Genomic DNA, 27,316 nt, shown 5'->3' with positions numbered 1-27,316 from the left:
TCCAGTGTCAAATGTCACATCTTGTAAGCCTTGTGGGTCTTCAGCCACCATATACATGCAATGTATTCCATAGTTTATCAGGGTTCCCACGCGGTTTGGAATTCGGGAAATGGTTGTGAATTTTATTTATGACTTTCAAGTCCTTGAACTGGTTTGGTATTTTGGTTCATGGTTTGGAAAAATCAAATATGTGTCTTGAATATTATTTACAGCCCCATTCGTAAATATTTCGTGGATACATGTCTGCAAAGGGATAATTTTAAACAAAAGTGACTTACGCGTAATAAATTCAACAACAACATCGGTTGACAACAAGACTGAATTAGTACATGCGTCCTGATTTAAGTTGCTGTCCACACGGCCATGAAAGAAATGCATGGTTGTTGAAACGACGATTCTGCGCATGCGTGTATTCAGCTCAGGCACATTGGCTCGAATTTGTTTGGGACAGGTTACACTGTTAACATTCTCATAAGTGTTCATACGTTTTTCTATGCATCACAACTTGTGTCTTGAGTTAAATTTATGTAAAGAATTAATTGTCTTTAGGAAAACAGTGTCAGTCCAAAAATGAATCGGCAAGTTAAAAACTAAAAATTGGTGCCATCTTTACATTAAAACAACGTGGAGGAGTTTTCCAAGGGAGGTACTGTTAATGCCTTTTTATTCGCTGGCATAAACTTTGGCTGATTTGGTAAGAAGACACTTTCACAGGGATCAACTTTTGCAGAGCTTAACAGAATTTTTGGACAACTGATAAACGAAAATCAATGTTCAATACAGAAACGTCAAGTATTAAAACAACTCAAGCATTCAAGTAACAGTGTTATCATTTAAACTTGTTTGTACCTGTAACATGTGAAAAAAATTCTATGCAATACAGTAACTTGATCAGACAAAGGAAGTTAGTCCTCGTAAGCTTTTAGTCTTTTGAAGGCTGTTAATCTTTATAAGAAGAAGCCCTTACATGCATCGTATGTATATTGTATCACATACACACGCCCAGTACAAATTATGGATTTGTATGTCTCTGACTGCGGCAATCAACAACAACAACGTTGCATTGTGGCGATACCTAGACGGAGCTAAGCCTCCTTAAAAGAAAGCAAGATTAACTGACAATCAAAAAACTGAACTTGTGAAAGCTGGAATATTTAATGTTACTTCTGAGAAATTGTATGTTTTTTTCTAGGAATTTCCTGCAGTTATGTCAATGTTGGTGGCAAATTATTTGTTTGTATCTTGTGGCTTGATTTCATTCCAGTAAAAATGACTTGAGAGAAAACAAATGTTAACTCTGTGATTTTTATAAGTTCTTTTAATTGTAATTATAAGTGTGCTGTAAACAGTAGACAGGAGACGCCAACTTAGGGTTTTGGATCCTATTATTGTCAGACCATAAGTGGACAGAAACTTGCCACTGGTTGACGTTTTAGATTTCTGTCTTCTTCCACCAGTAAGACTGCAGTATTTTTGAATCTAGCATAAACACATATCGGTCAGCCATGCTTCATACCTGGACCCAAATTTGTGATAAACTTAAATTTTAGTCTCAAGAAAAAATAAAGTGCATATCAGATATGGTGAAAATGTCATGCCAGCTCAGGGTTTGTTGACCATAAACCTGTGGTTCTGTGACTCTGTGGTTGATGGTAACGTTCATTGAGTTCCTCCTTGTACATCATGTTACTGTCGCAGGGTGACAATGCTAAAGGGATAGCAATAAAACAATCTACCACTGTTATTTATGGGTTTGGAATTTTGAACTTAAGGTTTGGAAATGGTTTGGAATTTTATGAACTTATTTGAGCGGTTATGTTAAAAGTGGGTGTAAGTGTCTGCAGAGTGGGTTGTTAAGGCCGGATTTTGTGAAAAAAAGTGCTCTTCATGTGGACATAAAGACCTTAAAGTCATATTTTTTTTTATACCAATACCCAAGTTTTTCAGATTATAGGGAAGTAAACCCACTTTCACAAAGGAAACCCTCTAAGTGGCCGTATAAAGTGAAGGAATCAAGCAATATGTGGCACCTGCTGGCTTTGTCAAAGTGAAACTGTAGCCTGTACATGTATGTGTTAACAGGGAGCATACTATATTTGGGTCCATTCATTTTGTACATCTGTTTGATATTCAAACATGCACATATTTATCGTATGCAAACGTGTGCATGGTCATGTTTCATATGCCAACATGTACTCGTATTCCCTGTGTTTCCTATGCGGAACTGGTCAAGTCTTTAAGCTGCAAAGAAAGCAAGTATTGCGTCACTGATTCTGGCTTCATGCCACATCAGAGGGAGCCGCTTCAGCAATTTCTTATCCACCTTTGGCAATGCTTCAGACTGGTCCAGAGGCAGGCACATGTAGCATGACCCATTTGCTGCTGGTTGTTGACATGTCTGGGGACTGTTTCCCTCATGCCCTTTAATCTTATGTGATCCACTAACCTGTCCCTGCTCCTCTCTCATAAGGGGATCAGTATTTCACCTCCTGTAGATACATCTCTCTTTTATGAACAGATCAGCTTACATGTCTGTGAGTGTGTGTGTGTATATATATATATATCTATATATATATATATATTTACGTATTACTATTTAAGGTCGTGGACTCAAATTGGTTGGGGGGTCTCAGTGGCTCAGTTGGTTAGCGTGCTAGCGCAGCGTAATGACCCAGGAGCCTCTCACCATTGTGGTTGCTCTCAGTTCAAGTCTAGCTCATGCTGACTTCCTTTCCGGCTGTATGTGGGAAAGTCCTTCCAGTTTCCCCCGGGCTCTGTCCGGTTTCCTCCCACCATATTGCTGGCCGCCCGTCGTATAAGTGAAGTACGGTGTAAAACACTAATCAAATAAATAAATTAAATTGGTTGAACTTGCTGTGGGTTGCCTCATTTAACCTTAGTTAACATCACTAGCCGTTAGCAGGAATCCCAGTGCCTCAAAGTGACAAAAATATCTGTTGGTATCTGGTGGAGACTTTAATTTGTAAAGATCATGTAATCATGATATAACTATGATGTAGTAATGGACGAAATTTTGGGTCATGCAGTAGGTGTTTCATGTTGCGTGTCTGGTGAGATTATGCAGGTAACACTAAGCCTGTAATCATTTCACTGCCTGTTAATAATACAGCTGGTTTGAGGGGAAACCACTGGCCTGATTATTACAAGCATAGGGCATATGGTTGTCAGACACACCCACACTTGGCCTCTGTAATCTGACATAGCCAACACATCAGCAAACAGATCTTTGAAGTCTGGCATACACATGAGTCTATATTCAGCTGGATGAAAGACTAGATGTTGTAAGCGAGGAGTTCTGGAGGATACATGTATCAGAATTTCCAAAGATTATAATACATGTAGATGTACCTGGGACACGCAAATACATTTAAATACAGAGAAATATTACGCTGGAAATGGCCAAGAGTAAAGATACAGTGGTTACCATTGCTGGAACTACTTGCACAAAACCTACTACTTGTAACTTCTTGTGATCTAGATCTTTGAGAAACTGTTTGGTGATGATAAGCCGTTAAGCCGTTGATGACAGTCTTGTGCCATTTGCACTGTCGAAAGTTTGTGGAAGACCACTTGGCTTTCAGCAGCGTGCATGTGTATGTGCACATGCCTAGGTTACATGATTACATGTCCTATGATACAACCCATAATACTGACCACCATCTTGGAGTGGTAAGCAACAATGAAATAAATGAATGCTACAAACTAGTTAACAAAGTTTTGTGAAAGAGGGCTCAGGCGCTGTTTGACTACAGGAATAAGGATGTTGTTTAACTATTGTGTGTGAACGTAATTGTTATATAGCACATGGCTGTCCGGACTCGTGTTACATACACTAGTTAGTATTCAAATGACAGCGAGTGGAATTCTGTAGGGAGGGCACAGCAACAGTTTCAAATGTAGGAGTAGTGCAAACAGCACTGCCCAAATTGTTCTGTGTAAGCCCATTTTTATTAGGGATCCTTTTCATAATGCTGTGAGAACGCCATGTTGGGCAAATTTACCATGGTGACATACATCTAGGTCTTCGTTCTTTGTTGGGTTGTGAGTTGCACCACAGGCGCAGGTTGTGGCTGCATCATAAAATGGACCCTAGGTGTTAACGACGCAATTGCAGCAGCAGCAGCAGCAGACACAAAATAAGCTGTTAGCTCGGGGTGGGTGTGGGTCACATTCCAGACAATGTCACCCTGATCTCAATACAGACATGTTTCTTTCTATTCCCCCCCCCCTTCCCAAATCACCTTTTTATGGGAATAAAAGTTTCACTGAGAGTTTACATGATGCAGGACTTCTTGCATTCCATAGTGTACAAGAAAGGGGAAAGGTGGAGTGGGAGTTGTGGATGGTATGGTTTAGTTGCATTCCATGAACAACTAACCCTGTTGTAGGGTGCTCTAAAGACTACATGTATATGTACAGTAGATTCTCTATCAAGCCCACTTTTCTCACAGCATCAGCGAAACAGCAAATAGCCTCAACACTATATCAGTAGCGTTCTGATAAAATAAAACAAAAAGTGGAAAACAGTCGTACAAGATTTAAAAAAAAAACAAATCTAATTTGTTAGGCTTAATGCTGACAAGTCCTGCTGGCTTTACACATGCCTGCTGGTTGTTCTAATCTTGACAACTCAAATATTGGAGCAAAGTTAGCCAAGGCAACTTCTTTACTGAGGGGGTTCCAGCTTCTGGTTTATGGTGTGTACAGCATGTGGATGGATCACAGAAATACTGATTCTTGTCTTTAATCATAGTCCTATTAACCAACTTGTTCACAAGATTTCTTTTCACAACCAGAATACAAATTGGAGCATGAAAGTGCATGTAGTGACAGACTGGTTGACATGTACAGAGATTCCCTATCCCGATAATGGTTTGGCCCAGTGTTGAAGCATAGTGTCTTATGGGTCAGAGGGTGTGAGTGGACCCAGTGTGTAGGACAGAGATGTTGATATTGTAGCATTGCCCATAAATTTATCCCCTTGTCATGTATGTCATTCAGTTTTCTCTTTGAAGCACGTGTGTATTGATTTGTTGTGAAATCAGTCAATTGGAATTACTATCATTATGAGCAGAAGAAGAGAACACTTCTTTGAAAGTGTCTGATATTCTTAATAACCTTGATAATATTGCTGTCAAATATTTATTCAGAAACACACTAAGATGTACAAAGTTTTAAAATATGTCTTCTGTTATGTATATGCATTAATTACTTCAATTTCTGGAATTTAAAAGTAACTTATTATTCATATATGCTGACATGAGGTGAATTTGAAATTTGCTGCTTATTTTTCATCTCCATTGCATGCTGATTTTGTGACACTGAAAGATTATTGAGAAAGTTTGCCTGATTTCTTCTGTAGGAATACATCCGGGAGTTTCCAAATCTTCCGTACTTGGTGCTAGTGCTGAAACAGTTCCTCTTACAACGAGATCTTAACGAGGTGTTCACAGGTGGCATCAGCTCTTACTGCCTCATCCTGTTGGTGGTCAGCTTCCTACAGGTAAGTCTCTACACAGGGGGCTGATTTTACAAAGCCATTTCTGAGAGGAAGTAAAGGTTTAAAACCTCATTACAATGATTAGATTTTGGTGCTGGGAGTTGAAATTTTGATGAGTTTGTACAACACCCCAAAATAAGATCAAAAAGCGTATTTCAAGATTTGACGTTTGTCTGAAATGGCTTTGTGAAATAGACCTCAGAATATTGGCACGTGTAGTTGTACTAGGCCGAGACATTGCTACAGTTTATTTAGCGGAGCTTGTAGAAAATCTGTTACATCTATCTCATATTATATTATTAGCAAACATATCTACAGGCGCTGGGTGTTCAAATCTGTACCAAATGTTAAGCAAGGCTTCAGTCATAATCCCAATCTGATCCTGATTCAAAACTGATAGAACTAGTCCAGATTAAAGTTAATACTAGGGTCAGCTACTTATGCAACTGGGCAGTTTATGTGGCTAATGTGTAGTGTAAGTGAACGTAAAAAATCATTTTTGGACCTTGCCTGACTGTATAAAATGGTCAGTAGGGCTATTCCCAATGAACATATTTTTAACGGTGGCCAAACATACATTCTCAGCATAGGAATAGATACAGTTCAAAACTTTTAACACATGTAAGTTTCAGTGTGAACTTGATGGTGGTTTTGGGGGATACATTTATGACCAAATTGTGTTGAATTGAGTGTGTTATACTGTAAATGCCTTTTTATTCACGTGGTACTAACATTTGCGGATTTCGCGGCAAACACATTCCCATGAAAATAAGCGGCATCGAATATTAAACCCGTGTAAGTAATTTATTAATTTAGCATGTGTTACAGTTATATATTCGTGGACAAGCAATACAGTTCTAATACTTTTTCAAACACGTTAATTAGAAATACCTAATTCGAATGTATTCCGGCTTTCACAAATCCAGCTTAACTAATCTTGATTTCTTTTAAGGAGGCTTAGCTCCATCTAAGCAGTGCCAAGACTTTGTTGCGATGTTGTTGTTGATTTATTGCTGGGGTAAGAGACATGCAAATCGATAATTTGTACTGGCCGTGTGTAACTGATACAAAATACATACAATGAGAGAGGCTGTTTTTTTATCAACTGTACTTGCCTTCCAGTCAGATCACCTTTCTGAAGCACCCAATACATCACTTGGGGGTTTCCGCACTTCAAACTTCATTTTCATAACGATGATTTTTGAGAAATTTACTCAAATCTGTCACTCGAAGTTTCACTCACACTTCTTATGAATGAGAATTAAACAGTGGGATTTCTTTATATCACATTTAATTCTTCTTGAGTGACACGAGTATTATCTAACACAGCAGGTAAGGGCTTCGTCTTCGTGAAGGTTAACAGTGTACAGAAGATTAAAAGCTTAGGAGGATTAACTTTCTTTATCTGATCAAGTTACTGTATTGTATAGAATTTTTGTCACATCTTACAGGTACAGTTTAAAGTTTAATAATAACATTGTTAATTGAATGCTGAAGTTGTTTTGTTACTTCACATTTCTGTATTGAAGTTTGATCATAAATTCTGTTAAGCTTCGCGAAAGTTGATTCCTGACCAGATCGGCGGAAGTTTATGCCCGCGAATAAACAGGCATTTACAGTAATGAGCAAGAGGTGTGTGTGTATGGGTGCTATATGTACATTGGCTGACCCCATGAAAGCATTGTGTACGTACTACATACAGATGTGTGTTGTTCTTTTCCTTTCAGCTTCACCCACGAATAGACGCGCACAGCCCTGAGGCTAACCTGGGGGTGCTGCTGGTAGAGTTCTTTGAACTGTATGGCCGGAATTTTAACTACTGGAAAACTGGGATCAGGATAAAGGATGGTGGCTCGTATGTGCCCAAGGATGACATTCAGAAGGAAATGGAGAATGGGTACCGCCCCTCAATACTGTGTATAGAAGATCCACTGGTCTCAGGTGAGTGATATTGTTGTGGGAAGGATTTTCCAACCCACATCTTTTATTTCTTCATGTTGTGTTTGATGATCCCTTATTTCTTCATGCTGATCCTTTGATTTCTGTATGTCTTGTCTGATGGTCCCTTTATTTCTTCATGTTGTGTCTGAGATCCTTTTATTTCTTCAGGCTGTGTCTGAGATCCCCTTATTTCTTCAGGCTGTCTCTGTTGATCCCTTTTTTTTTCATGTTGTGCCTGGTGATCCCTTTTATTTCTTCATGTTGTATTTGATGATCCCTTATTTCTTCATGTTGTGTTTGATGATCCCTTATTTCTTCATGTTGTGTCTGCTGATCCCTGTATTTCTTCAGGTTGTGCCTGATGATCCGTTTATTTCTTCATGTTGTGCCTGATTATCCCTTTATTTCTTTATGTTGTACCCGGTGATCCCTTTTATTTCTTCATGTTGTGCCTGATGATCCCTTATTTCGTCATGTTGTGCCTGATGCTCCCTTTATTTCTTCATGTTGTGCCTGATGATCCCTTTATTTCTTCATGTCTTGTCTGATGATCCCTTTATTTCTTCAGGTTGTGTCTGATGATTCGTTTATTCCTGTATGTCTTGTCTGATGATGCCTTTATTTCTGTATGTCCTGTGTGATGATTCCTTTATTCCTGTATGTCTTGTCTGATGATGTTAACAGCTTTCTGATAAGATACATGTACATATACCCCTGCTCTCCTGCCGTCTTTTGTTTGGGTTTTTGTTTGTTATGGATAAAGTGGTTATCAGATAAGTAAATATGTGAAATGGAGGTGTGGATTTGGAATCCACTTTAAGATGTTCCACTATTATCAAAAGCTGTTAGCTGTACTGTTAGTTGGTCATCTTGAGTGACCTTTTATGCTTTGAGAAATAGTGAACAGGCCTTTGAAGAGTTTGGCTTTATCCTGCACAGGTAATGACATTGGACGGAGTTCATATGGGGCTATGCAGGTGAAGCAAGCTTTTGAGTATGCCTACTTGGTGCTGAGTCATGCCGTCGCCCCCCAGAACGCTCATCTCCTACGAGGTAACCAAAGGTAAGGGCTACATCTGTGACGCAGAGGAGTGTGAATGTGATGTAGAGAAGATTATTAACATGATTGGCCTTCTCCGGCTCTTTCAATCTAGCATTTCTGTGGCAATTTGCAGTTGGTACCAGCAATTAGTACGGTACTCTTTGAAGTTAAATATGTGATCTGTATGTTAAATTTCATACAGACATCAGGTCATTGTGTTACGGTAACTGTCCTAAAATTTTGCCTTAAAATTGCATTTTTTTGCTGGCAAGATGATATAAAGTACTTCTTTGGGTGCTGAAATGTTTATTTTTCTACCAAGATGTTATCTGACCTTCGAAAGAAAGCACCATTCTAAGATCAATAGATCTCTGAGAATGAGGCTAAATACATGTAGTCAGATTAGTCAAAAGTTTAGGTCATTTACTGTAGGTCAGAGGTAATTTCTCTCTGCATTTTCAGGGTTTTAGCTTTCAAGGATCTATGCTGAGATAGTCTATATGTGTACCAATTGATTGATGTTATCTTCATGTAGCATACTGGGTAGAATCGTGCGAGTGACAGATGAAGTGGTGGAATACCGGCGGTGGATTGCGGAGAACTTCCGTCTGACCGACCGAGCCAGCCCCAGCAACCTGTCCCCTGAGGGTCGTACTTATGCAAGCGTCACCAACACTGTACCCCAGTCCACAACAGCCAAAGATGAAAGGTACGCCCATCCATGTGTTCAGCTGATTTGTTTGATAATAGTCTGGTCTTGATCACTACCTTGATACTTCCCCGTATTAAGGCTGAAATGCTGTTAGTGTTGTGTAATGCCATAATCATCCTGTTATTATTGATGCAACAAGACATCTAAATTAACAAATAGAATTCTTTGCTAGATGTTACAAAAAGAAAATTGAACATGTATATAATTTATGACAAATCTTAATCTTCCATGCATATGATGTATAAACATTTCAAACCATTGCCAAAGGTCTGGTGTCATTTACCCATAATCCTTATCACCATCATTAAAGGGAAATATTTTTCAGTAGGTTGTTTAGCACCTTTAGAATAAAGCGACTGGATATGTTCATAGATTTTGAATACATGTAGGGTTGAGCGGTTTATCCAGTGGCAAGTTATAGCCTTAACAGCTTTACTGCTTTTCCTTTCTTTACTAATCCAGGAACCATGTCCATAAAGCCATTTGTGCTTGATATCAAAATTTAAAATGTCATTGCAATGTTTAGGTTTTCGTGCTGGAGGTTCAAATTTTACACGTTGTCTTAATATAAAACTCATGAGGGGGTCTAGATTTTTGTGTCTTAGGGCCCAAAAATAAGCTCTAATGCCATATGTCAAATTTTGACTTCATCACACATGGCTTTGTTGGAATCAGCCGCAGTGATGTGCAGGCCATAACTGACAGGACATGATGTGAACTATCTAATCTGATTTTCTCTGTTCTCCTGAAGTAGGTCAGACCAGAAAGCTGAGAGCGAGAACTCTGACTGTTCCAGTGGTAACAGCTCTGTCTACTGCAAGTCCTCCAGTTCTACATCACCCGATTCTACCAGCTCATCCTCCAGTTTAGCCAGTGAATCGGTAAGTCATACAGTTCCACTCAAGCTTTCATGTCCCAACACTTTAAATAGTCTTTATCTTCACACACCTAGCATAAATAGTAAGCCATACCATTCATTTCCTCATGGGACATTTTTTCTCCAGGAAGGTGTTGCTTTGCGTATGAAAAACACTTCTCAGTTGTAATTTCATTGTGCCTGTTAGAGGCAGCTGTCTGTATTGTCCTGTTAGGGGTCTGTATTGTTCTGTTAGGGGTCTGTACTATCTTGTTACGGGTAGCTGTGTGTACTGTCTTTGTTTTCTATGATAGAAATATGATGCACTCAAATGTAAGAAATTAACTCATTCGCTCCCGGGAGCGGCTTAAGCCGCAGCCTAGCCATACCCCGTGGTCCTGGCAAGCGGCTCAAACCGCACATTTGACGGCGCCTCATTTCCCCGCAGGGGGCTTAAGCCGCATAAAACAATGTCTCTGACTGGTCTATTTTGGCACGGAAATTGGGATTTTTAGGGAGCTAAACCAATCAAATACTGCCTTATTAGACCCGATGGAAGCCACACGAACAGTGTTCGTAAATTTTCATTGGTTGCAAGCGATAAAAAGGCGCGAAAAAATGTGGAGAAGATTCGACGACTTTCTTTGAGGCGTTGCCAAAATAGCGAACTCGAGTACAGACGATGATTTCAAGGGCTTTATGAATAAAGACATTTGAGAGGATTTCGATTCAGATATTTCGGTTTCAGATGTTAGCAGTGACATGGAAGAGTCTTCCGACAAAGAGGAATTAACTTTAGGTCAAATACGCTCCAGAATTAACGGGAGACGCGAACCTGAACTATCGGAAACTGTACTGATAACAACAACAACAATTTTACTCAAATCGAGAGATACACTGTTCTAATAAAGTGATTAATCTTATGTTTATACGCTTCACAGAGCAAAAATACCAACTGCCACCGAATATCTGATGGTGGAATTATCCAAAAATCATATAACAAAAACTTCGAATTTTTAGTGCAAAATTGTATTTCTGCTGTGGCCTGCTGAGGACCAGGCGGTGATCAGGGTTGCAGTAGTGAGGGCTGTATGGTGGTAGCGAATGAGTTAAATTTACCAGCAGAAAACCTCCACCTCCACAGCCATGCAATTTGACCTGAATGTGAACACTGCTTGATGGACTCTTGTGTTGTATTTACAGGATACAGATTCCAACCCTGACATTTCTCAGAGGAAGGGCTCAGCAAATCGAGGTGGCAGCCAAGGTGTCCATCATGCTCGCGAATTCTCACGGGGGAGGGATCTGAACAAAGCACAGGCAGCTGGGAAATCTCGTGATGCAAGTTCTAGCAGTGTGGCCTCTAACCGCTCAGTAAACGCTCACACGCGATCTCCCATGAACAATAATAGCCATCCACATCATCATCATCATCATCCTCCTCACAGTCAACATCAGCAGCACAATCCTCACAATGGCCACCCCCATCATCCTCATCATGGCCAGATGAATGGTTCCCATCCCCCCGGTCAGACCCCACCCCGACCTCTCAGCCACCAGTCTAGTCTCCCCAATCCACCTCACCCCCACAGCCGTCAGCCGGTCGCCCATAACCACAACAACAACAGCAATAACGCGCCTACCCCCGTGGCACATCAGCCCACCGCATACTACCACGAGCCCCGGGGTAACCCGGGCACCAACAACAAGTTTCAAGGGGGGCCAAATGGGCACAGTAAGACATACCATGGACAGCACCACAGTGGCAGCAATACGAACAGTGGTGGTGGACACCACAGTAAGGTGTTCAGTCGCTCCAGCTCAAAACGACGGAGGAACAGCACACCACGCAACAACCGTGATTCTCAGAACAGCCACATGTTTGCTGCTTCGAGGTAACGACACAGTGATGTGGGCAGAGTGACCCACCAAGTGACACTCGTGTCAGGCCTGTATGTACTGCTCACTGGGGGCCCAGGAGGCTGTGACACTCACCTGTCCCCACCCCTGCCCCCTCAGTGTGCTGACTGCTCTGTTTAACCCAGAGGCTGCAGGCTGTGTTTGGGCCTGAACTTCACCCCCATCTTCACCTGGTCTACCATGGCTGTATATATTTGTAATGACAAGTGTGATAGGCGTGAATGAGAACTGGCGTATGTGAATGAAAAGACATCCCGTGCCTCAGAGCTTTTATTACTGTTTGGGGGATGGAGGAAGACAGTGCATATTCCCAGCATAAATAATTCACCATACGAAAAGACATCTAGCAAAATAAAGGGCATAAAGTGATTAATTGTGCATATCATAACAGTATTGAGATTATTTAGCATAAAGCAGGACCTGGTCGTGTAATCAAGTGGTAACATATTTGCCCACCTTTCCTCTGTTTCTAGTGTTTTTTTTTTTTTTTTTTTTTTTTTTTTTTTTTTTTTTTTTTTTTTTTTTTTTGGTTATGATAACTGCTTTTAATTTCTCCTGTTATGTTTATTTTAGTCCAGATATGTATCATTATCTTTTATATGGATTGTTTTTTTCTTTGTTTTAATTCCTTGGTGGCTGCACAAACATTCCAGGTTTTCTATTTGTTGATACACATGTCGAGGAGCACTTGTTGAGTGTGCATTATGGGAATAATGACTGCTTCCACTGGCCAGGCTCTCCTTTAATTCATAGTGCAAGGGAGGTAACTTGTGCATAACCTGTATTTCGAACCACATTTAAAGCGTGCGAGTGTGTCTCCCTAGAGGGCCACTGTACTACAGTGGCTCCTTTGTCAGCATCATTCCATAACAACACTGCAGTGAGCACATCACTGCCTGTGTTGTTGTTTTGTTAAATATTATCTGATCAACAAAACCCTCCATGCCTGATCAATCCTGAAATCAAGATGCCTGGCCAGAAAATCATTTCTTCTTTTCTTCTCTAAGTGTTAAATCAAAAGTATATAGGTGCTTAGATGAGTTATTTTTGTAGAAGTGTCATATTTAGCTTTAAGTGCTACACATGTGATGCAACATTCTCTTCCTACGCCAAGCTACATTTACTGTATTAATAAATACTGGTGGCTTATTTCAGTTGTGGGATGTCTACAAACTTACCAAAGAGTTTTCTAGCCTTTGATTTGTAAGATGAAAGGTTTTTTTTTTCGTAAAAGATGCGATATATCGGTGAGTATGTAACCAGTCATTTTTGTCATTAGGCTGTGTGTAGAAAGCATTATACCTCAGGAATCTTTGCATTATTTCTTTGCAGTGTCATTGAGATAAACAAGCCGCAGATGGTTTGGCATGGCCTGTTTTTTTGCGTCCAAAGAATTGCACAAAAGTCCTCCATTATTTGCTTACACTCTTGTTACTGAGATTTATTTCCGACTCGTCCATGTTGGTAAATTTGAATTTTAGTCCTTGTCTTAATAGAGCTTCTCGCAGCAATTCCGGCTTTCAGTGGCACACCTTGCCACTTGCCATGGGACAGCAGTGTTTGACTTTACATTACTGGTGAGGAAAATATCATGTGGCACACTGTGAGTGATCACATTTAGCCCTGGATATCATAGCTATGTCACATGGACATAAACCATGTAGCGTTTTGTGTTATGGATGTCTCACAGTGTCTCAACTCATTGCAAACGGGTCATTATGCTTTATTCAGTGTTTTGCCTTATATGGTGCTCTGTACACATTTGTGCCTCCTTGAAGCTTTGTTCATGACTCAAGTACATGTACCATTTAGCCGTGATCCTTTTCTCCTCTGCTCTGACTTAAACCTGGGAGAGGGCAGGGGTAGGGTGATTGGGGTGGGGATGTCTGCACATCTCTGTAGGCCTTACTGGTGCATGCTCTGTAACTGACACCTTGCAATGGCACTCGTGGACTCGCAGCTCGGAGGTGTTGGCTGAAAAAGCGTACAGTATACAACCAGAAATGGAACTCCCTACCCCCATGCCTGTGGCATTTTCTCTGTCACTCAAAAGACCATCACAGATGACAAGGTATAGATGGTATTTGACATATTTTCCTATTTGAGATTCATGGGATGCACCTACAAATGGCTTGCCATTTATTTTGTGTTGTTGCTTGCTGTTTTCATGAGATTTTCAGCAACGTTGTATGGGGATGACCTCTTTCAAAGTGAATAATGTTGTGCAAGGTTACACATTTCTCTACATTGAGAAGATTGTCACTTCTGGACATTCACCTGAGTCGTGTATTTGAACATAGAATAAATACTCTACAAGTATGTAAGTGGATGTTTGTAAGGGGCCTTTGCTCATAGTCGTCTCCATACCATATCCTTTACCACTTGATAACCTCTCTGCTATGCAGCATTATATGTTATTTTTGGATGTCCCCCTCTTTTCCCCCCTTGGTCATGCCCATACTTAACTGCTGCTGGCAAGAATATTGTTGTTTGCCTTGTTATGATACTGAATATGTTGTTATATTTATCTCTGTATATGTGGAGTATACATAATCATGTATGTTCTGAAGGACACTAGGTATTGGAAGAGGTTATTTTGTGCAAAAACTATGGGAAGGTTGTTAGGATCACTTCGCTGGAAGTTGTGTTGCCAGACAGTTGTTCAGAAGTAAAATCCACCAAGGTAAATAAAAAAAATGAAATTGGTACATGTAATGGGAAAAAAAACATGGAAAAAAAATTGTCACCTTACTACATGTATGTTTTAACTCAATCAAAATGAATTTCCTCCACAATGATCATTTACACGTGCATCAACTTTTAAAAATCAACTGTTGCCATTTTTTTATTTTGGACTTCATTCTGTTTCATATCAGTGTGAATGTTATTGTTTTTTGGTAAAACTAAAAAATGATAAAAATGGTTGATCAGGCATTGTTATGGTGAGTCAGTTTCAAACTGACAAATTTTTATTGCATTTTATATAATCACCCAACATGAATGGCATTTTACGGAAATTGCATGGTAAAGTCGCATGTTGAAAAGGCATGCAAATCTGAAATAAATGTCACAGTGGCTCAGATTACTCCTATTAAAACAGCCAACAAATATTTTATATTATGTTGAGTAATTAATCATGCAGAAAATTTCATGTGTCTGCTGTAACAAAATCCTGCACTGTAATTAAAGGATTAAATTCTGAAGTTTTGTTCCATTGTTAGAAAGCAGGTTTTGCCTATTTTTGTGAAGGAGGTTTTCTCTTGAGTTAAGTATTGGCAGCGCCTGGGCCTTTTAATGCAAATACTCTTTTGTACCTCCTAACAGAGGACAGGATTTATTGTGCAAAAGAAGAACAATGTTTTAACCAAGTGAAGAAGGTTTTTTTTTTTCACTCTACTGGCCTCCTGCTATCAGATGTATACGAGATTTGTGTAGAGAAATTACTTTTGTACTGTGTTAATAAATATGCAATCTACTACTACTGTGTACAAATGAGGAGATGTGTGATTGGTTGATGTCATTAGCCACTCAGAAGTGAAGTTGGTTGGTCAGAAATTTGAGGCTAATTCCAGTGTGACTTTAGGTTCGGCTTCCTAACAACTGTAAATTAGCATTGACAGTGCTTAGTTGTAACAAGACTATTGTATTATATGTACAGATCAAAATCAGTACTTACTTCTTTTTTTTTCTTTTTCTGTTAAGATTTGCAAAGTCTGAGTGTCAGGAGATTGTGTCCGGAGTGTATTGAGAGAAAGAGGTAAAGGCTTCACACTTCCACCGTGCTTCTTTGTTTTAATGAGGTTGAGGTTGACAGTGTGCAGGAGTTATCACCCCTGTGTGTGTTTGTGCGTGTGTTTCGCATAATTTCTCGTTGCTCAGGAAAGACTTTATTACAGTTATCAGTCCAGCCGTTTTATTTTCAATTGTTGATGTACCGGTATTGCAAAGATAACTCACCAAGGGAACTGATCCATGTTATTTGTCATTGGTGTTAAACATTGGGTCAGATATCACACGACCTTGAAGGTCGCAGGTTCTGTGTACTTACACAAGGCGGTCCAGCGAAACTGCTGGCAAGTTTCCTGGATGTTATGGTCTTTTTTTTTTTTTTCATCATTGGAAAAATTATGCTGTCTTACATGTGATACAATTGGAACCAGTTTCCTAATGGAACACGTGTCCAATGCAAAATGTAACTATGTTTCATCTGGCGTTGCCATACACTGGCCATGGTGGCAAGTTTTAGTGGCCTACCACTTTGTCCATCTAGTGTATAGCATTGCCACACACTGTTCGTTTTGACCAGTTTTAGTGGCGTTAGCCTTGTCTATCCATTGTGAGATGTGCTAGAAGGCTTGTTTTTATTGCCCTCAGTTACCCGTGGTGAGGAAAATATCTGCAAAGATAGTTTATAAGGACATAAAGTTGGCCGCTAAATTTTGCTCCATTCAAGCTACAGACGTGTCTGGGCTGAGGTGAACTTTTATACGGTTTAAAGAGAGATTTGTGGTTAATTCTAGCCATTTTACGCAAGTCTTATTTAGTGCATGGGAAACGTGAAGTGTTTCCAAGTATTGTTGGGCAACTTGTCCTCTCTGGCATTCAAATGAATTGACAGGGTGTAAATCTCTCATTTATTGTGATAAAACATTGCCATTGTATTAGGAATGATGTAGAAAACTTTTAAAGAAATAAAGATTACTTGCTAAAAGAGATGTCATTTGTTTTCATTTACATGACCACAGCTTAGTTTTGCATGCGTGCAAAAATAAATCCGGCATACTGACAATGACTCCGTTACCTTAGTACATGTAGTTGTATGTTTATTATGACATACTGTCTGATTTGTACACCTCTCTACAGAAGGAAGTCTATAAAGGAATTTGGCAGTTCAGTCCCATCCATCACCTTTTCTGCTGTGGAAAATCACATGCTGTCTGATTTGTCCCCATCTGGTTGCACGTTGTATATGCCATACTGTCTGCTTTGTCCCCAATCTGGTTGTATGTTGTTATATGACATACTGTCTGATTTGTCCCCATCTGGTTGTATGTTGTATATGACATACTATCTGATTTGTCCCGACCGGCCCGGATAGCACAGTTGGGTAGAGCGTCCGCTTCGGGACCAGTAGATCCAGGATCAATCCTTGGTCGAGTCACACCTAAGACTTTAAAAGAGGAAGTTGTAACTTCCTCTGCTTGGCGTTCAGTATGAAGGGGATAGTGCAACGACTGGTTGACCCGTATCAGTATAATGCTCGGGCGGGGCGGCTTACTTGCCTTCGGTAAGTCGTCTCAGTGATGCAGCACTAAATAAAAGAGCGGTGGAAATCCGTCCTGCAACAAGGAGGCACATTACACGTGCATGCACCCTCATGATTCCTTCGTCGTCATATGACTGAAAAATTGTTGAGTACGACGTTAAACCCCAAGCACTCACTCACTCTGATTTGTCCCCATCTGGTTGTATGTTGTATATGACATACTATCTGATTTGTCCCCATCTGGTTGTCTATTGTGGAAAATGACATACTGTCTATTTGTCCCCATCTGGTTGTATGTTGTATATGACATACTATCTGATTTGTCCCCATCTGGTTGTCTATTGTGGAAAATGACATACTGTCTATTTGTCCCCATCTGGTTGTATGTTGTATATGACATACTATCTGATTTGTCCCCATCTGGTTGTCTATTGTGGAAAATGACATACTGTCTATTTGTCCCCATCTGGTTGTATGTTGTATATGACATACTATCTGATTTGTCCCCATCTGGTTGTCTATTGTGGAAAATGACATACTGTCTATTTGTCCCCATCTGGTTGTATGTTGTATATGACATACTATCTGATTTGTCCCCATCTGGTTGTCTCTTGTGGAAAATGACATACTGTCTATTTGTCCCCATCTGGTTGTATGTTGTATATGACATACTATGAAAATGTCGTTCAGAGCGTGAGGCTATAATGCTGCCGTTCATATCTGCCTCTATTCTCTGCTCACTGACTGATTCACAAGCTACAGCTGAGCAGATGTAGGCTATGATGTCATTCACAGCTGTCTGCATGCCCCATAGGCTGGATATTTAACGGATTGACCAGGAACATGGAGGTGGGTTTAGATACCTTTCACACCTATAGACGGGAGCTTGGACCTTATGTCACCCAGGAAACCACAGGTGAAAGGATTTAATTATTTTATTTAATGGTTTAATGCCATGATCAAGAATTTTTCCCTTTCATCGGATAGTGGTCAGTTCAAGTAATGGAGTTCAATTGGCATCTTACTGACAAACTTTCCCTATGCATGTTTGATGTAAACATACAAACCTTTAAAAGTCCCTTTCCAAGCTGGGATTAAACTTGCACATTATGTGTCCTTGAAATTCAGCAGAAATGTCATGTCTTGTCAAGTTAATGCACCACAGTTAGTCATAGACTAAGGAAAAAACCAGGAAAGGTGATGGAGGTATTTAGTAAAAGTTTATTCATCAAGGCCTTTTCTCATCATGGCTTTGAGCTTACTTCAGACAAAGCCTTCACTTCCACCCATAATATCCCAAGTGGTTTACAAGAAATTCTATATCATAAATACTTATGCACAATTAAAGCAGAGAATGGAAAATGCCTGATGCCGTGTACACATATTACACAAGCACCTTGTAGGGCTGTAATTACATCTTACCAGGACTCGGCTTTAGCCAATCAGGTTGTACCATATACATGCATTAAGCGTTTTCCTTCATGTGTCTGTACAATATGTATGATCACTTTACAAAAACGATGAGAAAAACAAAAAAAAAAAAAGAATGTCAAATGCTCATGCCCTTTAATGGATTTGAAAGAAACTGGTTATTTTGTGTCAAACTGATTTTGGCATTTTTAGCATTAAACCAATGTAGTTGAGAGGTCATGTATGAAATCAGAAAAGATCTAAATGAAATGTATTTGACATGAAATGAAAATGCCCCATTTTAATCAGTTCATCCTGTGTAGCTGGCTCCAATCACCAGGGATATTTCAGGTTGTTGGCACAGATTTCCATCAATCACATCATCTGTACCACAATGTCTGTATCACATTCTACAATCCTTAACCATTACGGTATTACTTAAAATATCATGATAAGCCTATTGCTCCTGCAAAATGCTTGTCAGATGTTTTAAAAAGTCTATTTACAAACGTGATGTTTTTGGGGACAAGAATCAGTGATATGCCATTTGCCTATGACCCACAACATCTCCCACTGTTACTTTATGCCCTTATGTCCGTCTTCGATGAGAGCAAATGTGATGTCATGACATCTCAGCAAAACTGAACATCAGTACTAACCAGTGTGCCGCAGACAATATGTAAAGAACGCCTGGCAGCAGTGTTCACTTTCACTTTCAGAAATGTATCATTCTCAAGGTTTACAAACAGATCGTTATCTCGGAATCTTACACCACTCAAAAGATTTCTCACAATTTCCACTAGGTGCCTTTGTGATCAATTTGCATTCAATCTGAAATCTGACCCTTGTATAGAAGCAAGGGCTTCGAGTGGTGTGCTACATAGACTATGCACTAGTAAGAATAACAATGCTGAGATCTTCAAACAGATATGAAAGTATTGGCAACGTTTGAGATTTTTTTATTTTCTTGCTTATATATAATGCTTATAACCTACCTTAACTGTTTTAAGGAGGGTTATAGAACAGAAATGATGTCCCTGCTATGGGTGTTTCGTGACACTTTTACAAACTCTAGGGTGGACAAGGTTTACACCCCATATAAACCTCATTTAAGAACCGTGTCCACATTTTTGATGTAGAACTGTCGTAAGACATACATCACATGAACATTATTCCTTTCTCAGTCACTAGAATGTGAACTACAATAGGAAAAAAATCTAAAGAAATTTAGTCTCCTATTTATGGTATGAACAGCAAGAATCTTACACATGCATAACATATACACATATAGTATACCGACCTTGGGCAGAAACTGGGACACTTCTCTATTCCTATACAGATCCAGTTACATGGCAGACATTCTTTTTGAACACTTGCGTCACCATAGGCATACAGGCGTGGGTATGCACCTCACAGGTGGAATTTACAGTCTTAAATCCTTTCACTGAACTTATTTTCACAAAGAAGAATTATGAAGAAGTTCGGCGTTCCTTCCTACATGCATGTGAAAACATTCTGGCATGTTTGCATGCATGCTAATCCTGTCCTCCTGTTCAGTAAAATGTTACAATATGTGTTCATTCTTCTAGTTATTGAAATTGTTAACAACCACTACATTTTGAAGTCAGCAGTACCTACGCATCGATTCAAGTAACTTGTCAATGTTTTGAAGAACAAAAAAAAGAAAAAAGAAGTAAACAAAAAACTAAAACATAATCTTGATGGTATTGAAACGTGATAGCTTTACAATTTAACATGATTACAATGTACTATAAGGGAGTAAGCTCTCAACTAGAGGCAAACCAAAATAATACAACAACCTTGCATCTCAAATCTGCACCATGAATCCAATCTACATGTAACTTCCAGCTGGCTAGTCTACATATACATGTAGTCTTGAGCACTCCTAGCTCCAAGGAAGAAATCTCTGGAGCATTGTATTGTCTACATAATTACCCTTAGATTTCCAATCCTGAGAAAGTAAGAACTGACAATTTATAATATTTCCTGTGTGAACAAATATGTCGTATGGACAATACATCTAGTAGGATTTCCGATACACAACACGGATAATAACTGCCACTAACAGAAACAGATACTCACAAAAAAGGTAGGTGCATTACACAATTACAAAGATTGGAAACTGAACATTTTCCAGGTGAGCTCTCATAGTACATGATGTGGAAGTTGATTTGGATATGGTGTATTTTGGTTACACGACAATAAACCCTCAACTTTGAGTGTCATATTTATCTGATCTAAATGTCCTAGGAAAAAATTGTGTGATCTGAAGGCTTCAATAAAAACAGGATTATCTAATTATCATCAAACAATAAATCTGAGGACTAATCCCATCATCTTCATTACTTTTAATTAGATAAAATGGTTTATCGATAAGACTGAGGCATCTGAGGAAGGAATTGACACACAGACACATTTTACATGTGACATGACCAGTGAAATGTATGGAAACATTGTTGAATGCAAATTTTTAATTAGACACCATCAAGATTCACATGTATGTTATGCAAAACTGAAACCTGCAAGGTATTGAGGTGTCAACTGGAAAGAATCCTACTAAATTCTGAATAGTTGATTGCACTCTTTTTTGTCATGAAAGAAATTTCTTGTTTCTGGCAAAGGCTAGTACCGTAATTCCTCCACCTTTTCACAAGTCTGCAAGGTGTTTATTCAAGCATATTCTGAAGGCATTATTCTGTGATAAAATTATACATAAAACTGGCCAATTCAACCAACATTCAAATTCATATTCTTTATTCTGATTCGACAAAAGCCAAAAGCAGGAATTCATGTAATATATCTGCAAGTTGTCCAACCCATTTTCACTCTTTCTGAATTTTAGAAATGTATGGCAAAAAAAAAAGGTATTATGATATTTATATAAATACAGATTTGAATGGAGTGCAGGATGTGCATCCAAAATGGTGGGGAAAAAAACATAAAATAAATCCAAGTCTTAAGAAAAGAGCTTTGAGGATCACTAGCGCAGTCCAATATGATTAGCTGCTCTTATCCCACCTTAATCACATAATACATAGCACACAGATACCATATACTATATACAATCTTCCTAACAATTTCAAATTTTTATCAGGGACATTAATACGAAAACAGGAGTTTTGATGACCATTGCTGGAATGATAAATGACCTTGTTCTGAACATTTCAGCCATTCACATAACATGGTGTGAAACGTGCAGAAATAGAATTTAAGAAACCTGGATTTAAGAAATGTGGACTTAACCATTTTTAGTAAAATTATAATGATAATGAAAGGATTATAATGATCTTTAATGGAATAAACAGAGACTATCAACATACCAGCTTTATTTCTTTATTCTATGTTATCTTTATAGTCATATACAAGTATATATAGTCTTTATGTACTTAATCCATGCAAACTTGAACTCATCTTTATTGGACATACAAGTTTTTCAAGACAGTTTCTTTCTGCTAGTAACCTTGAACAGTTTAGTTGCACAGATTTGCACACGAGCCCTGGGCAAAACCATCCAGATACATACTTGTAACTGCACAGCCATTATTAATTACTTGGACTAAACTCATTAAAGTTTATGCATTGCCCAAACAAAAAACTCTTCAGTGCGCTAAAAATTGCTTTTAGCTGACTTAAATACAAAATGTACATGCAATAAAAATGCCTTGTAACAGTCTTCAAGACTGGTTCTTGCACATTATGCAAATAAGTTCCATCTGAATTTCTTTATACAGCATGTTTTCAAAACAGAAAATTCCAACCACAGCAAAGCAGTTTCATCATAACCATCCAGCAAGCATCACCATACAAAATTTAAGCCTACTGAAGAAGATCCAGCTGGAGAGTTAGGGATGAACACTTGCACACATGCCACTGGAATGAACCAAAGACGATCATCATTATCTTTGTGGAGAGTTGACTATTGTAACGACACTGGGTGCCGAGTGTTTCTGTAAAATCATCTCGGAAAAGTCCTCTTTGTAGCTGACGAACACAGCTAGCTGATTCACATTGAATATACCTGGCTTGGGAAAACAGGCAGAGAGTCTGAGCTCAGTTGTCTCCCTTGCTTCTAACCTCTTCTCTTTGACCGTTCCACCGGCCCAAGAGAAGTAGTTACTGTTAATACCAGGTAAGTGATAGAAGGGGCTGCTGGTCATCGGTGAACCCGCCTCTGTCTGTAATCTGTGGACAGAGCAAAAACCACAGCCATCATAGAGTTCTCTGGGTATAAGGTTGACACACAACCATAAAAAAGAAAGTTTCTCTTGTGTCAACTAATACATATTAAACATTGTCACAATACTGCAGTTTTTGTCAAGGATGCTAAAATTTTTACCCCTGATCATTCAAAGATTACAAGAACAGCAAAAGTAGGAAGGGTGGAGGGGGGTTGGGGTGGATTGTAGCTACACAGAAGCAAATATACTGCCGCATCAATTTGAACCCATGGTGGATAACGTTGAAGTTCCGATTTATGGCACTGACATCTCTGGCCAGACTTCAGATTCCGAGTTTTCAGACTGAATTTGATTTATGTTCAGGCATTTTCAACTGCACTATAAATATTTACTGGTATTATTATCTGAAGATTTCTGTTCCATCTGTTCAACTCAAAATAAATATCATTATATTCCCCAAGGGGTTCTAAGTTCATATCTATATTCGATGACATCTGCGGGTACATTTTATAATTATCGGCATTCTGAATAGGCTATGGCTGTAGGGGCATATAATTGAGAACTAACCATCAAAACAGCCATAAAAAAAGAGAAAATAACACGGTGATGTTTCATTCAGCATAATTAGAAAGAGCATATTCAAAGCATGATTGACCAAGTCTGTCAAACTCGTTATGCATTTGACATTTTAAAACACTGATAATATCCAATTCCTTGTGTTTCTTTAATCCCACTCCCTCTCCATAAGATGCTACCCACTGCTGCACATACCTTTCTCTCGCCTTGGTTGTATCTATCAGAACATTAACCGCTACACCTGAACAGTTCTGGACAATCATCGTAACTGGTACAAAACACAGCCTGAAACACCGAAAAACACACACAACATATAACAGGGTACATACAAAGTACAGCATTTGTACAAAACTGGATCTTCATGTTAGGCTACACCAATTTTATTTGTTTCACAGACAGAGTAAATTCTTTTTCAATGTCAGAGGAAAGTATACAAAAAAAAAATTCTGAAGATCATTTAATCTCGTCAATTTCTCCTGTTGACATTCATGTATTTATTCGGAAAGCCTTGAAAAACAGGAAATCATAAAACATCAAGATCAGACAAAATATAATAATTAATTCTCATTTTTTAATTTTATTCCATTTTTTGTTGTTTTATTCTTGGTTAGAAAGGCATTAGAATATTTGAATTCTATGGTGAGCTTACCATGAGCCATACTGACGGTATCTAGGAACTCTGACATCACATCACCTTTTTTTCCTGATGTTCACCAGAAGGACGGAATTTCTGAGAACATTATTTCAGCAATCTTTTTCTCATGGGTAAAAAAGAGTTATAACAACATTCCGTGTCATGATTAAAGTGGGAAAAACTTCCTGTGATGTCAAAGTTCCTAAACTCTGATTGTGTGGTCCAAAAAGCCCACACTAGAATTCGAATATTTGAATGCATTTAACTCTCTTCAAAGAAATGTAAAAAAAATTGGAAGTATATTTATGCATAGTTCTAAGTGCTCTATTTAGTGATGTCTAATTCGATTTATAGCAGTCTTTTCCTTTAAAAAATAGTTCTGAATGGCTGCTCAGCTGAAGAATGCATTTGTGTTTTATCTGGCACAGATGAAATGAGGTAGGATTAGCGTAATACAGCACTTCACATAGCAGATTTACACACTCTCCCTTGCCTTGATACTTTGACTTAAACATGACTTACTTGGTCATCCTTACTCACATGGCACTGCTGATAACCAATCACCTGGCCTTGTTCTCTATGACTCATCTGACTTTATTGACTTTTGACTTGTCTGATCTTGTTAATTTTGACTCAATAGGCATTGCTGGCTCCCTTGACAATGTTGACTATGACACGTTGACATTGATGCATTTGACACTGTTAAGTCACTTAGCAAAGCTGACAAGTCCAAGTCTGGCTGTCTAGGACTCCCCAAGCTTTGTTGCCTAGGACTCCCCAAGCTTTGTTGGCTAGGACTCACCCAACCTTGTTTGCTAGGACTCACCAAGCCATGCTGACTATGACTCACCAAGCCTTGTTGGCTAGGACTCACCAAGCCATGTTGACTAGGACTCACCAAGCCATGTTGGCTAGGACTCACCAAGCCTTGTTGGCTAAGACTCACCAAGCATAGGTGACTAGGACTCACTAAACCTGGCTGACTAGGACTCCCTCAGCTTTACTGACTAGGTCTCACCAAGCCTTGTTGGCTACGACTCACCAAGCCTTGTTGGCTACGACTCACCAAGCCTTGTTGGCTACGACTCACCAAACCTCATTCACTAGAACTCATCAAGAATAGGTGACAAGGAATCAAGAAACCTTGCTAACTAGGACTCGCCATGTCTTCTTGACTTGGACTCACCAAGCCTTGTTGGCTAGGACTCACCAAGCGTTGTTGGCTAGGACTCACCAAGCCTTGTTGGCTAGGACTCACCAAGCTTTGTTGACTAGCACTCACCAAACCTCATTCACCAGAACTCATCGAGAACTAGGAATCAAGAAACCTGAATAACTTGGACTCACCATTTCTTCTTGACTTGGACTCACCAAGCCTTGTTGGCTAGGACTCCCCCAGCCTTGTTGGCTCACCAAGACCTTGATGACTAGGACTCACCAAGCCATTGTTGACTAGGATTCGCCCAGCCTTGCTTTGACTAGAACTCACCAAGCCTTGTTGACTATTACTTATCTGATCATGTATACAATCACTCACCTGGTCTTACTGAGAGTCATGCTGTATCTGTGCAGTATGGTCAAAGCTGTAGTGAGTAAGCTGGGTGGTGACTTCAGAGCTGGGTTTGGGGGTTGGGGGTGGCTCCACATCCCGGATCAGCTTGACAGGGGGCAGTTCTGGTGTGGTCTACAAATATATTTATATATAAACATATTCTGGGTTTGTCTCAATTATTATTATTTGGTGTGAATATCTCTTGTACTTTACTTAGAGGCCACTGGAGTGTTTTAATCGTGTAAGTGTGCATTATTTGACATAGTGTCTGTACTCACCTTCTGTAATGGGTAAGAGGTTACTGGGTTGTTGATTTTGTCTACCATCACATGGTGCTGCCCAACAAGTGACTGTACCCCACCCTCCGGACTAGACAGGATGGCCTGAAGATAGCAGTGAGCAGCACTGAGCAATCTTATTAACACTGTTTACGCTGAACATACACATTGGAAACATTTGTTCTGAATTTGACTTGAGAATACATATTCCAAAACAAAACATACTCACTTCATTCCAATTATTGAAAAAGTGCAAAACAGTAAATCCTGAATCTCCATTTCATTTTACAAAACAGGTTCACCTTTTTTGACAAATTAAGACAATACAAACAAAGTTGTATGAACTTGAAACCAGTGAGCTCTAAACTGAAGGTTTACCTTCCACAGGATGATGAGAGTCAGATCGACCTTGATAGCAGTGTCAAGCTCTCTGAACAGCTCGCTGCTCTGAGGGGTATAGTACGACACAGCAGAACTGGTCTGCAGTACACTGTTCCCCTGGTTACTATCGGTGGGAATAAGCGGAAGTAGAAGTCAGAACAGGGTGTGGCCGAACTGTTTATCTGAAATATTAAAAGTAATAAGGCATTTACTGTTTACTCATGGTTAAATGTCACTTTTAATATTATTTTTATCATAATATAAGTGCAAAGATATCAACTTGATATCAGAACCAAGTTGATGATGGTGAAAAGTATGCATGGTGATGGTGACAAGCACGAATAGTGATGATGACAAGCACGAATGGTGATGGTGACAAGCAGGTATGGTGATGGTGACAAGCAGGTATGGTGATGGTGACAAGCACGAATGATGATGTGACAATCACAAATGATGATGTGACAAGCATGAATGGTGATAAGTGACAAGCATGCATGGTGTTGGTGAGAAGCATGAATGGTGTTGGTGAGAGAAGCATGAATGGTGTTGCTGACAAGCATGAATGGTGATGGTGACAAGCACCCATGGTGATGGTGATAAGTAAGCATGGTGATGGTGTCAAGAACGAATGGTGACAGTGACAAGCATGAATGGTGACAGTGACAAGCACAAATTTGTTCACAAAACACAGTACATGTACACTGTAGATCAGGGGCCCGTTTTACATAGCAGTCACAATTATAGGCCCCAAGTGTCTGACCATACACAGAAGGCGGCTTAATTTTCCCACCATAATTTGTCGACCATTTCAATCACCTGAGCAGTACTCAGGTTCAGAATGCTCTAGGGTAAGTTGACAAAACAAGGTATTGGAGCCGTGGGGGACTGTGATCGTATGAATTGAATAGCACATCGCAGGTGGCTGATACTTCTTACCTCAGAAACTGCCCACCCAGTGTCTTTACACTGATTGTTAATTCCGAAAATATATACTTATTCATTTCTTTATTTGATTGGTATTTTACGCT

The 27,316-nt window shown here is 39.4% G+C and overlaps 2 protein-coding genes and 1 long non-coding RNA gene across 4 annotated transcripts in view; 2 read left to right on the top strand and 1 right to left on the bottom strand.

The window, feature by feature from the left end:
- Positions 1–12,442, top strand: part of LOC135474774 (terminal nucleotidyltransferase 4B-like) — a 28,121-nt gene extending 15,679 nt beyond the window's left edge. The window contains exons 6-11 of one of the 2 annotated variants that reach the window (XM_064754369.1): positions 5,384–5,524; positions 7,249–7,462; positions 8,402–8,525; positions 9,040–9,213; positions 9,971–10,097; positions 11,276–12,442. In XM_064754369.1, coding sequence (XP_064610439.1) covers positions 5,384–5,524; positions 7,249–7,462; positions 8,402–8,525; positions 9,040–9,213; positions 9,971–10,097; positions 11,276–11,971 — 1,476 coding nt within the window. In that variant the 3' untranslated portion in view covers positions 11,972–12,442. Of the gene's footprint in view, positions 1–5,383; positions 5,525–7,248; positions 7,463–8,401; positions 8,526–9,039; positions 9,214–9,967; positions 10,098–11,275 lie in introns of both variants that reach the window. The other variant, XM_064754368.1, reaches the window with a different exon arrangement.
- A 13,192-nt stretch (positions 12,443–25,634) lies between these two features.
- On the bottom strand, positions 25,635–26,466 carry LOC135475868 (uncharacterized). The gene is made up of 3 exons (XR_010445071.1): positions 26,286–26,466; positions 25,908–26,012; positions 25,635–25,761 (listed from the first exon to the last, which is right to left on the bottom strand). It is a non-coding gene; the product is annotated as an uncharacterized LOC135475868 (long non-coding RNA).
- A 172-nt stretch (positions 26,467–26,638) lies between these two features.
- LOC135475038 (terminal nucleotidyltransferase 4B-like) overlaps positions 26,639–27,316 on the top strand; it is a 10,417-nt gene continuing 9,739 nt past the window's right edge. The window contains 1 exon segment of the mRNA XM_064754774.1: positions 26,639–26,671. Within this exon segment, the coding sequence (XP_064610844.1) occupies positions 26,639–26,671 (33 nt within the window).

This window comes from Liolophura sinensis, chromosome 9 (assembly GCF_032854445.1).
Source record: "Liolophura sinensis isolate JHLJ2023 chromosome 9, CUHK_Ljap_v2, whole genome shotgun sequence".
Taxonomy (NCBI): Eukaryota; Metazoa; Mollusca; class Polyplacophora; order Chitonida; family Chitonidae; genus Liolophura; species Liolophura sinensis.
Note: the sequence above shows the minus strand (reverse complement) of the source record. Positions and strands in the feature narration are given on the sequence as shown.